Source organism: Chlorocebus sabaeus, chromosome 4 (genome assembly GCF_047675955.1).
Source record: "Chlorocebus sabaeus isolate Y175 chromosome 4, mChlSab1.0.hap1, whole genome shotgun sequence".
In the NCBI taxonomy this organism is placed as follows: domain Eukaryota; kingdom Metazoa; phylum Chordata; class Mammalia; order Primates; family Cercopithecidae; genus Chlorocebus; species Chlorocebus sabaeus.
In genome coordinates this window covers 58,807,149-58,819,284 of record NC_132907.1, presented here as the reverse complement: position 1 = coordinate 58,819,284, position 12,136 = coordinate 58,807,149, and the positions used below count along the sequence as shown (strand labels likewise).

At 36.4% G+C, this 12,136-nt stretch overlaps 1 protein-coding gene across 2 annotated transcripts in view; it reads right to left on the bottom strand.

Annotated features, from left to right (window-relative positions):
• LMBRD2 (LMBR1 domain containing 2) overlaps window positions 1–12,136 on the bottom strand; it is a 61,476-nt gene that overhangs the window by 32,175 nt on the left and 17,165 nt on the right. For both annotated transcript variants that reach the window (XM_073014796.1, XM_007961378.3), the window contains exons 2-6: window positions 11,895–12,125; window positions 11,220–11,317; window positions 9,816–9,911; window positions 5,566–5,733; window positions 4,597–4,807 (exon numbers count right to left, since the gene is read on the bottom strand). In XM_073014796.1, the coding sequence (XP_072870897.1) occupies window positions 4,597–4,807; window positions 5,566–5,733; window positions 9,816–9,911; window positions 11,220–11,317; window positions 11,895–12,068 (747 nt within the window). In that variant the 5' untranslated portion in view covers window positions 12,069–12,125. The remainder of the gene's footprint in view (window positions 1–4,596; window positions 4,808–5,565; window positions 5,734–9,815; window positions 9,912–11,219; window positions 11,318–11,894; window positions 12,126–12,136) is intronic.

Here is a 12,136-nt window from a genome sequence, read left to right as displayed (position 1 = left end):
CATTTACAATCTCTATAACACAAACAAAATACCAAGGAATTAGCCAAATAAGTGAAAGATCTCTACAATGAAAACTATAAAACACTGATGCAAGGAATTGAAGAGAACACAAAAAAATAAAAAGGTATTCCATTTTCATGGATTGGAATAATCAATATTGTTAAAATGTCCATACTACTGAAAGCAATCTATAATTTCAATGCAATCTCTATCAAAATATCAATGACATTCTTAACAGAAATAGAAAAAACAATCCTAAAATTTATATGGAACCACAAAAGATCCTCAACTGCCAAAGCTATTTTAAGTAAAAAGTGCAAAACTGGAGGAATCACATTATCTGACTTTAAACTACATAATAAAGCTATAATCAAAACAGCATGGTGTTAGGATAAAAACAGACCAATGGTACAGAATAGAGAACCCCAAAATAAATCCATACATCTACAGTGAACTCATTTTTGACAAGGGCTTCAAGAACATACGATGAGGAAAGGACAGTCTCTTCAATAAATGGTGCCAGGAAAACTGGAAAACTGGATATATGCAGAAGAATGAAACTGGACCAGATATCTCCCCATATATAAAAATCAAATCAAAATGATTTAAAGACTTAAATCTAAGAACTCAAACTATGAAACTAATATAAGAAAACATTGGAGAAACTCTCCAGGATACTGGACTGGGCAAAGATTTCTTCAGTAATAACCTATAAGCACAGGCAATCAAAGCAAAAGTGAACAAATGGGATCACATCAAGTTAAAAAGTTTCTGCACAGCAAAGGAAACTATCAACAAAATGAAGCGATAACCCACAGAATAGGAGAAAATATTTGTAAACTATCTTTCTGACAAGATGTTAATAACCAGAATATATAAGGAATTCAAACAACTCCACGAGAAAAAAAAAATGTAATAATCTGATTAAAAATGGGCAAAAGATTTGAATTTCTCAAAAAAAAAAAGACATAAATGGCAAACAGGCAAAAACAGGCATTTTAGAGTTTTCATTGTAGAGATGTTTCACTTATTTGGCTAATTCCTTGATATTTTATTTGTGTTATAGCAATTGTAAATGGGGTTTCTTTTTCAGATTGTTTGCTTTTGACATATAGAAATGCTACTGATTTTTGAATCACTAATCATCAAAAAGATGTAAATCAAAGCTACAATGAGATATCATCTCACCCCGGTTAAAATGGGTTTTATCCAAAATACAGGCAATAATGTAATGTAAATTAGTACAACTACTATGGAGAACAGTTTGCAGGCTCCTCAAAAAAATTAAAAGAAAAAAAAGCTACTATGTGTTCCAGCAATTACACTGCTAGGTATATAACCAAAACAAGGAAATCATTATATCAAAGAAATGTCTGTACTCCTATGTTTATTGCAGCAGTACTCACAATAGCCAAGATTTAGAAGCAACCTAAGTGTCCATCAACGTATGAATGGATAAAGAAAATGTGGTACATATACACAACAGAGGACTATTCAGCCATTAAATCGGAATGAGATCCAGTCATTTGCAATAATATGGGTGGAGCTAGAGGTCACTATGTTAAGTGAAACAAGTCAGGCACAGAAAGATAAACTTCACATGTTCCCATTTATTTATGGGGCTGGGAGGGGTTATGGGTAGAAGGGAGGGTGGGAAGTGGGAATGGTTAATGGGTACAAAAATATAGCTAGAGTGAATAATATCCAGTGTTTGATAGAACAGGGTGACTACAGTCAAAAATGTAATTGTACATTTTAAAATAACTAAATGAAAATAATCAGATTGTTTGTAATATAAAGAAAAGTAAATGCTTGAGGTGATGAGTATGTACAAAAATGTTTTAAAACCCCAGAAAAACAAATAAAAAAGAAATTCATACCTGAGAAATCATGCATTGTTTTTGATGGAAAGAGGTTCAGAGTTATCTTGCTGTCTATGTGTACCTACTGCTATTTTCAAAACATTCATTTTTAAAGAGTGGTTTCTTATCTAAAATTTCTTACACAGCTTAAAACCTAAGAATACTATACTAAAATAGCACAGAAGTCACCAATGCCGGTCCTTAATTTTCCACATCTTATTTCTAAGCAGAGGGCTCCTATTTAAAAATAACAACAACAAAATCTATTTTATTCAGACAGCAAAGTTTCATCTAGGGAAAAATCCATAACTCACATAATACCTGTGTTTATTTTTTTTGCAGGAACGTTGAATAAATTAGTGAAATCCAAATTCCTCAAATCTGAAACAACTGAATTTAATACCAACTTTTGGATGGAATACTATCAAATTTAAATTTAAATTAATTTATTTTATCAAATGTAAGTATCTTATCGAAATATCAGTTTTCAACTATTTCAATTTTTTTAAAAATTCAAAATTTCAAATATAAATGTAAAATTTATCAAATATAAATTATCTTCTTTCAAAAGATGTAATAACATTCATCATAGGAATGTTGAATATAACAGGAAATTTAATCATTTCAATTTAAATAATACTATTTATAGACTCACTCCTACATTTAAATCAATATTTTCTGCTGTAGTTCTTACATTCTGTAGAGAATAAATGCTGCAAAGCCAACATAAAATTTTCTAATCACAGTATACATTCATTTGTTCATTTATTCATTCACTTAAAAAATGGTTGCTGAGTGTTTAAGAGTCTGGACAACCAGGGAAGATGTTATGGGTTGAACTGTGTCCCCTGAGACCTAACCTCCAGTATCTTAACATGCGATCTTATTTGAAATAGGGTTGTTGCAGATTTAATTAGCTAAGTTAAGATGAGGTTATACTGGAGTGGGATGAACTCTAATCCAATATGACTGGTGTCCTTACAAAACAATGAAGTTTGGACACAGGCACACAGGGAGAACATCATGTGAAGATGAAGGCAGGGGTCTACAAGTCAAGGTATGCCAAAGATCGCAAACCACCAAAAGCTAGAAGACAAACATGGAACGGATATTCCCTAGAGCCCTCAGAAGGAACCAACCCTGCAGATGCCTCAATCTTGAATGTTAGTCTCCAGAACTGTGAGCCAATATTTTCTATTGTTTAAGCCACCCAGTTTGTGGTAGTTTTGTTACAGCAGTTCTAGGAACTAATAAAGCTTCCCTGAAGAATTCTCATTTACGTTAAGACCTGAAAATGAAATAGGAATTAGCTGAAGAGAGTGCTGAAAAGAGCATTATAATAGTTTGGGAATAGCATGCTCAAAGATAGAAAAGAAAGACAATGTGTGTAATGATTAAGCACAGGGTCATCAAGCAAGATCAATTCAGTCCACTACTTGTTCTCATACTGGAACACACCCATACTCATTCATTTATTTACTGGCTATGGCTGCTTTCATCCCACAAGGACAGAGTAGTTGTGATAGAAACGATATTGCACACAAAGCCTAAAATATTTACTATCTGGCCCTTTACAGAAAAAGTTTGTCAGTCCCTGTTAGAGGCAAGACTGCCTGGTTCTCATGTCTAGCCATGTAGACATGAGAAAGTTACTTAATCTCTCTGTGCCTCATATTCTTCATTTATAGAATGGGGATTTACAAAAATCTCTATCATAAAGTCATGGGAATTAAATATATGTATACTGCTTAGAAAGTCCCTCTTAGGCAAACAGTAAGTCTATATAATTGTTTACTATAACTATCACCATTGCTAAGTTTGAGGAACCAAAGTTGAGTGTTAGGTAAATATTAAGTCTATAGAATTGTTTATTATTTCATCACCATTAGCAAGTTTGAGAAACCAAAGATGACCAGTGTGAGAAGACAGAGGTTTGGGATACAGCTGGAGAGCTAAACATAGGCCAAATTATTTTTCTGTAGGCTGCATTACAACATTTTGGAGTTTATTTTAACATGACTGAAAAGCCTTCAAAAGGAGTTTTAATTTGGAAAGTATCATCAGCTGAGTAGCATATTTTCCCTGGGGAGCAAAACTTTCAGGTGACTACAATAATCTCTTTAAATCCATAACAAAATTTTTATTTAACACAGAAAAATTTTATAATTTATTATATATTTTTATGTACAGTATTGAAAGGTATACTTTCAATAACTTTGTGAAACTGGGTTAAGTCATCGAGTAAAATGAAGTGTCTTATTAAGATTACAGATAGGAAACAAAACTTATCAATACAAACTCCCATGCAAATTGTTCTTTAAAGAGGTTTCCAGAATTGGTGGTATTACCTTAGGTTAACCTTTCAGAAATAAGTGTCCTCTGGTCATTATTCTCACTTCTACTATGTTAGGGTAACCATACAATTTATCATTTAATCTGGGAGACTTTTGAAAATAAAAGAGGGTACTACTAAAAGTTACCTCAAAATAATAGGCATAGCCCTGCACTATTGAATATATTTTCCATGAATCCCTGTCAGACAGAAGATGGACAAGACACATCATGAGGCTGAACTGCTAAAAAGTCATCCTGGATAAGACATCCTGAAGGATTGCACAACACCAGTTTTGCAATCTGAAGCCCATCAATGCACTAACAACAACAAACCAAAAGTGACTAAAAGGGGATACACATGCCTTAGTGACTACCGCTTATAAGGTTCAAACTTGCTTACCTCCATGGCATCTTCTAAATTCTCTTCTGCATCTGCTTTCTCTGTCATCAGTTTGGCTGCCTTAAAATACGTTTTCATAAGTAGATAACCCCTTTTTGCCCCATTCCAGTAGGATCGAGGAATTTCCACCAAGCCATAACCCAACAACAACACAAGAAGAAACAGACCCCATGTATTTGCAGCAGCTATCCCAATTGTCTGAAGCTGGTTCCTAAGAAAGGGAAATAACAGATAATATGTACATTTTAATGGAAAGATAAAATGTGACTGCATAAAGAGACTTTAACACAGGAGACACTGTTTCTATTGTGTTAAAATTAGCATCTAGAATTAATTCATGGCAATAATATGTATATATTTTCCTAGAGGAAACATTTTTCATTAGGTGATTTCTTTTTCTATATTAAACAAAAGAAGCCTGAAAATGTTTCAAATTAACTTGTGTTGCTGACCTAGCAAATCTCAGGAATACAATAGTGAGACCTAGCACTGCTGATCTATTTCTAAATTTTCAGATGTAGACCTTCACATATGTTAGAAATCATAAGTATAAAACAGATTTCAATTTTATTGAAATATCTAAATCCAAGATAACATTAAGAACAAATATGCCCTCAAATTACAATCAAAACAAAAAAAAATCACAAGTTCCAATGGAAAATAAAACCAGTTATTTTATCATATAAAAATTTTGAAATTCTATCCAAAAATCATAAGGGTTATTACTTTTAATATATAGCCATTAGACTAATCATTAATCTTTTGCCTAAAATCTATATTTAAAGATGTCATTCCATATTTTCTTTCTTAGTAATATGGATTCACATATTCTTTTAGGGAAATCCATAAAATATGTAACAATACATTTCTCAATGAAATGTCTTTTTACCGGCACATATGAAGTTAAAAATGAATTTTTAAAAATGCAAACATACATTAAAGCAATGTTAAGAAGACTACTTTTCTTACCATTCTAAATGTAAATGTGGGTTTACAGCTACATAAATTAAAAAAGCTCCAAAAATCAGCAAATAGGTGCCATAGTAGATTGCATTCTCAATTAGTGCAGTTTTGATCTTTCCAGTGATGGAAAACCCTCCTGATCTTGCGTATGACTGCATAAAAGGTAAGAGAATCCTAGATGGATAGAAAAAAATATGATTAAAAACACAAACAACTGATATGTCTATATAATCTCAAAATGCCAGAAATATGGGAATCTCAATTTTAATGAATAGCTCTTCTCACTGATAAATATGTTTATAAGTAATCATGAATACTTAATATACTATAATAGATGACTGAATATTTTTGTAACATAAAATTTTAGGGAAAGCAAATGGGTCTTTAAAGCTTTTATAAAGAGTCTGGACTGCATTCAAAGAAAACATTTTTGATCAAATTTTAGTTTTCTAAGGCTTCAGCATGGAGAAAAGATAAAAGGGAAACAAAATTGGAACTAGTTGGGAGGGGGAAGGGTGGTGATGGTGGTAAGAAGCAAAAAGGCAGAAGGTCAGTTAACAGCATACTGACTTTGAAGTAGTACCTAGGAGACATCTAAGAGGAGCTGCACACAAACCCAGCTTCAGGGTTCAAGAGAGAGGACTAAAAATATGGATAGCTTCCGGAGTCATCACTGTATCAACGGCACTGAAATAATATCAGTAGAAACTGAACTGGAAGCATGAGTATGGAGAATGTGAAGGAAAGAACTGAGACAGATCTCATATCAACTTTTAAGAGAGACGTAGAAAACAGAAGGAGGATGGACCAGCAAAAGAGACTGAGACAGAACAATAGTGGGGCAAGGAAGAAAACCAAGGAGCATATGGATTAGGAACTAGGAGAGGAAAGTTAAAGTGGAGAGAGAGAATCAAATGCCACCAAGAGGTGAAGTAAATTAAAAACTTGTATGTATGAGTGGAGGAGTGAGAATAGAAAGCAGAGTACTATGGTTGAGAAATAAGTAAACAATGAGCAAGTGGAGATATCAAATATAGAGAATTCATTTAAGAAGTTTGGCTAGGTAGGATAAACTATGGCATATACATACAATGGGGTAGTTTACAGAAATGGAAAATAAGAGAATACTGATACATACAGCACAGCATAGATGAATTTCCCAAATATGTGAGCAAAGAGAGATGCGAAAAAGTTGATAGTGTATAATTCTATGCTTATAAAGTTCATAAATAGGCAAAAACTAATCTATGGTGATGGAAGTCAGAATCATGGTTACCTCTGGAGAGTGAGGGACGACTACACAGGGAAGCATGAGCGAGGCTTCTGAGGGCATTGTTAATGTTCTATAACATCATCTGAGTGCTGGTGTATGGGTGTATTCACTTTGAAAAAAGTCAAACTAAACACAATCTATGCATTTTTCGGTATGAATTTATGCTTCAGTTTTAAAAAGTTTCTAAAAAAATTTAGTTGTGATCAGATCAACAAGGCAGAAGCTGGAAAGGAATCTGAACTGACAGACTTTCATTTTTGTTTCTGTTTTCTTTTCTAAAGATGAGAGAAATGTGCATGCTTTTTTGAAATTGAAAGTTACAAGTAAGTAACAAAAGCTGAAGGGGATGGATCCATATTTTAGGAAGAAGTGATGGCAGCAGCGGCCTGTCTGCAGTGGCCCCCTGCAAGGATGGTGGCCGCAGTGGGGGAGGACTGGCGGGGGCTGTGCACTCCATGGAGCTAGCAGGAGGTGGGAGCCCCACCTTTTTCTGAGCAGGAGCCCTGCCCTCTTGGGCACAGGTGCAGCTGCCCAGCTGTGGCTGTGGACCCAGGCATCCCTGAACTCTCGGGGACCCAGAAAGCCCCCATACCACTACAGGTTTGGAAGTCCCTGCTCCTGCTGCCTGGCCTCTCCCTGCTCCTGACAACTGCTCTGATTTTGGAGAAAAGTTGTGACTGAATCCAGGCACTGTTGCAACCTAGCTGGGTGTGCACACATGCTCAGGGCAGTGCTGACACACCAGACCCCTGCTGCCTCAGCCCACTCTGGACTTTGGACATCAATAAGCACAGGAGGGAGGTGGAGAGTGGGGCTGAGGGCAGCTCAGCATGGGCCTGCAGGCACCATTTGGCATGAACAGCCTGGGTGCCATAAATGACATGATTGATGGTGGCAGGAGGCAGACAGGCTCCTGGGCAGAAGTGGGCAGGTCACTGGTGAAGCACTACCTTTAAGCCAGGGACAGCCTGAAGCCTGGGGGCCAGGCCACCAGTCCTGTGGACCACAGTGAGAACTTAGGATTCTTTTTCCAGGCCCGCCCATGGCCCAATCAGTGCACACTTCCTCCTCTCTGAAGCCCATAAAAACCCCAGACTCAGCCAGACTCAGGCAGATGACAGGACAACCTGACTACAGATAAGAGCTATCTACTCTAGGTCTCCTCTCTGCTGGGGGCTGCACAGACGATTGAGATAACCTGCCTGCAGGTAGGAGCTACCCACTCCAGGGCTCCTTTCCACTGAGAGCTGTACTTGTTAGGATGACCTGCCTGCAGAAAGGAGTTATCTACTTTGGGTCTCCTGAGAGTTGTACTATCACTCAATAAAGCACCTCTCCACCTTGCTCACCCTCCAGTTTTCTGCATACCTCATTCTTCCTGGACGTAGGACAAGAACTCAGGACCTGCTGAATGGCAGAACTGAAAGAGCTGAAACATAAACAGGGCTGAAACATGCCCCTGCCACTTGCCATGTTGCAGGTGACAAGAGAAGAACTGTGGCCCTTCCAGAAGCCCAGATCTGGGGACTCCCCAAGCCAGGTCTGTGACACCCTCTTTGGAGCTCTGAGGTTTCTGGCATCTCCAAGCTTCTGGGTACCACTACATTCCCCTCATCCATATGCAGGTGCCCACAGCAGAAGCTGCTTGCAGTGTATTTGACCCAGCCACAGGCTTGCACAGAGCTGACACCTGTGCTGGTGCCTGGAGCTGCCCACCCTGCCACAGCAGTCAGCATGTCTGGCTGTGCTCAGTGGCTGGATCCCACGCTCACTCACTCACACAACCCTCACCACTCCACGCCTGGCTCGCCCTTGGGAGGCATGAGATCAGAGCCAGTAGCATGAGCTGAGTGCAACCTGCCAGGCTGAGTGAGTGGAATAAGCTCAGTGGGCCTGAGTAAAATTCGGGCAAAGGTGCTACTGGCCATAGAGGTTTCCAGCTGGCAAAACAACACCCCTAAGGATCCTGTGACAGGATTGGCTTTAACAAGCATGACTCTTCTATCTTTGGAGGGGAAATAAAAAAAGATGGATAGGTATGAAGATTTGTTGGTGAGAAGCTGAAAGAGCTGCCATCTGATGACTCCTGTTTTAACTGTTGGATGGAAAGCAGTCATCTGCCAAGAGGCTAAGAGTAAAGATGATTTTGTTGTTGTTGTTAGGGAGTACAAGAGAGAAAGCCATAAAGAGGACAGAAATTTGAAGTGAGTGGAAATATTTCTTGTAGAAAATGGAAAGAAAGCAAACTAAAAATACAAAGAAGGAAAGTCTAGTAATGTTGAGAGCTCAGTTGAATTTAATAGACATGATTTTACAAGAGCACTACTCTGCTATGTAATTTTTCTCTTGCAATGTTCAGTACCTCCAGTTTTAGAGTGCAGTTGTTTGCAGATCTAAGAGATGCTTAGCAGGCAAGTGGATAAGTATGAGTTTGGAGCACAGCAGAAAGATAAAAATAATGGGTAGAAAGATTCAGAATACATTATTGGTCAATGAAACCATGGCTATAATTACAGCTATGCAGGGAAGTCTGACAAGATGACCAAGATAGGACTCTAGGCAAGATCAGCATTTAAAAAATGGACAACAGAAATGGCACTCATAAAGGAAATCAGAAGGTTGGGGAAAGCAGACAGAAAGAAAACCAGAGTATATGACCTTAGCAAGGGCAGTTTCATGTAATAATGTGGCTGGAAGAACAATTGGACTGAAGGGCAAAAGAGAAGGCAATAACTGAAAGGAAACAGTGTTTCTGTTTCCTTTCCAACAAAACTGTGGAAAACACAGTTTTTTCCAACAAAAACTGTGTTTCTGTTTTCTATTTTCTATTTGTGTGTGTTTTTTTTTTCTTTTTCTTTTTTCTGTAAGATGGGACACACTTGAGAGAGCAGAAAGGGAGAGGATAGAGATTTAAGGAAAAAAATGAAATAAATAAATTCCAAACTATATTGATTGAAAAATGTTATCCTTTACTGTAACTTACCATGTTAAAAATTGTGACGTCCAATACACTACCCTCCAGAAAATTGGCATAATTCCATCAGGAATGTAACTCCATGGCTTGAAACAAGGATGCTGGCTGTTGAATAAAAGTTAAAGCCAATTAATCATAAATAATTATTTAAATGAATTATACAGTTAATTTGCAGTGGCCAAGTTAATTTACATTCAGATTTTAAATTATTGACTCTAATAATCAATAACTCATAAAATTTCACAGAAATTTTAAAATTCAATGTTGACTGCCAAAAGAAAAACCACACAAAAGCAACAAAATAGTTTTTTCTGAAAATGTCATTTAAGTTTTCAACTTTCAGTGTATTTTTAGTCATTGGGTAAAAAGAAAACTTAATGTTCAACTAATAGACTAAAAGTGCAACAATCATTAAAAGCAAATGTATTATGAAATAAAATTTCTAATGATTATCTTTAAAATACACAACCCATTCATAGGTTGGGTTTTTTGTTTTGTTTTGTTTTGTTTTTTCAGGTTATAGGGATTGGGAGGGGAAAACATTAGGTGATTAATTCCTGAAAATTGGAATGCTAATTAAATCACTCACTATAACATAGTTTCTATGTAGATGCATGCTAGCATCTATACATAATTCTGTTTAAATTTCTGAAGACATGAGTCTCTGATCATACATTCTGCCATGTAGCCATATTCCTAAGCTAGAAGGATATCCCAAGAACTTGCAACAATCTGTAGCTGCTGCTGATCTTTATCCAGTTTTTTTTTAGTAGTGCTTCAAATGGAAGTAACACCTGCATTTTAAATTTACCTTTTCTCAAGTTAGATTTTTAAAAAAATGCATAAAGAAGCATGCAAATACTACTGAAAGCATTCATAAAGTCTACAGTCAACATATATAAGCTTTTTAATTAAAAATTTGATATGAATTCAATATAATCTTTGGACAATTTGAACTTTATTCATTTTTTTATGTAAATCTATATGCTTTTGAAGGATGTGCAATATGAAAGGAATACCACAAGTATAGAAATACTTGTACTTTATTATAACCTTGTAAATTAGGCAAAAGTGAAAATACATCCCACGTTTGTAAATCTGAGATAGGCTGAGAGGAAAAACAGGTTTTAGAAATTATATACTTGGTAAAGAAGAACCAGGACTGAAAAGTCAGGACTTCTTCAAGTTTCTTACTACCATCTACTGAAGGGCTTTGTGGACCAATAAATATTAAAAATTAGATTTAATTAGAATATGATGTAATGAAAAGTCTACTAGGAAAGAATAGAGGTGGAGGGAATTAATAGAGAATGAGGATAACTTACATCAATATAAAATCTGGATGGTAAAAACTTTCATTTTTAAACAATGTGTCCCCTACAATATTTATATATTTTTTAAAAAAGGAAATACCTTGGAACAGGGTTAGCAGTTGCGTACAATCCTGTAATGTTGCTATTCTCAGGAGGGCTTGAATTTGCAGCAGCATGCTTGCACCGGTTGTATATTGTCTAAAGCAATGAATGTATGGTTTAAAAATGAGAATCAAAAGGTTACACCAAGTATTTAAAGGACATCAGAGTTTATAAATCTATCTATCTAAACTTACCTTCCTGGCTATGCTTTTCTTTTTCTTTTCTTTTGAGACAGAGTCTTGCTCTGTCACCCAGGCTGGAGTGCAGTGGTGCGATCTCAGCTCACTGCAAGCTCTGCCTCCCGGGTTCACGCCATTCTCCTGCCTCAGCCTCCTGAGTAGCTGGGACTACAGGCATCTGCCACTATGTTCGGCTAATTTTTTTGTATTTTTAGTAGAGACAGGGTTTCACTATGTTAGCCAGGATGGTCTCGATCTCCTGACCTCGTGATCCGCCCGCCTCAGCCTCTCAAAGTGCTGGGATTACAGGTGTGAGCCATGGTTCCCAGCCCTTGGCTATGCTTTTTAATGATCAAATGACCATATAATCTTTTAATTCAAAATATAAGTACAAACTGTCATAACTTAGCTGTCTTAAGAAATAACATTATTTCCAACATGCTGTATGATTAAAATTTGTCTTTTAAATTGTGAAAATAAAGTTCACTCCTTACCGTACTAACATCCAGAGGCAGTATGAAGACAATAAGAAAGCAGAGATACCAAGCAAGCAGTGTTCCAATAATTACAAGTCTATGCTGTTTCTTAAAGTCTCCATATCGATGAAGTAGAAATAAAGCCAGAAAAAAGACAAAAACAATCTCAAGTCCCAAAGCTGCACCACTCATTATTGGATATTTCACTCTCACTAACCAAAGTTATTCATGTACAGGTCTGGACCATATCTATAAAGTGA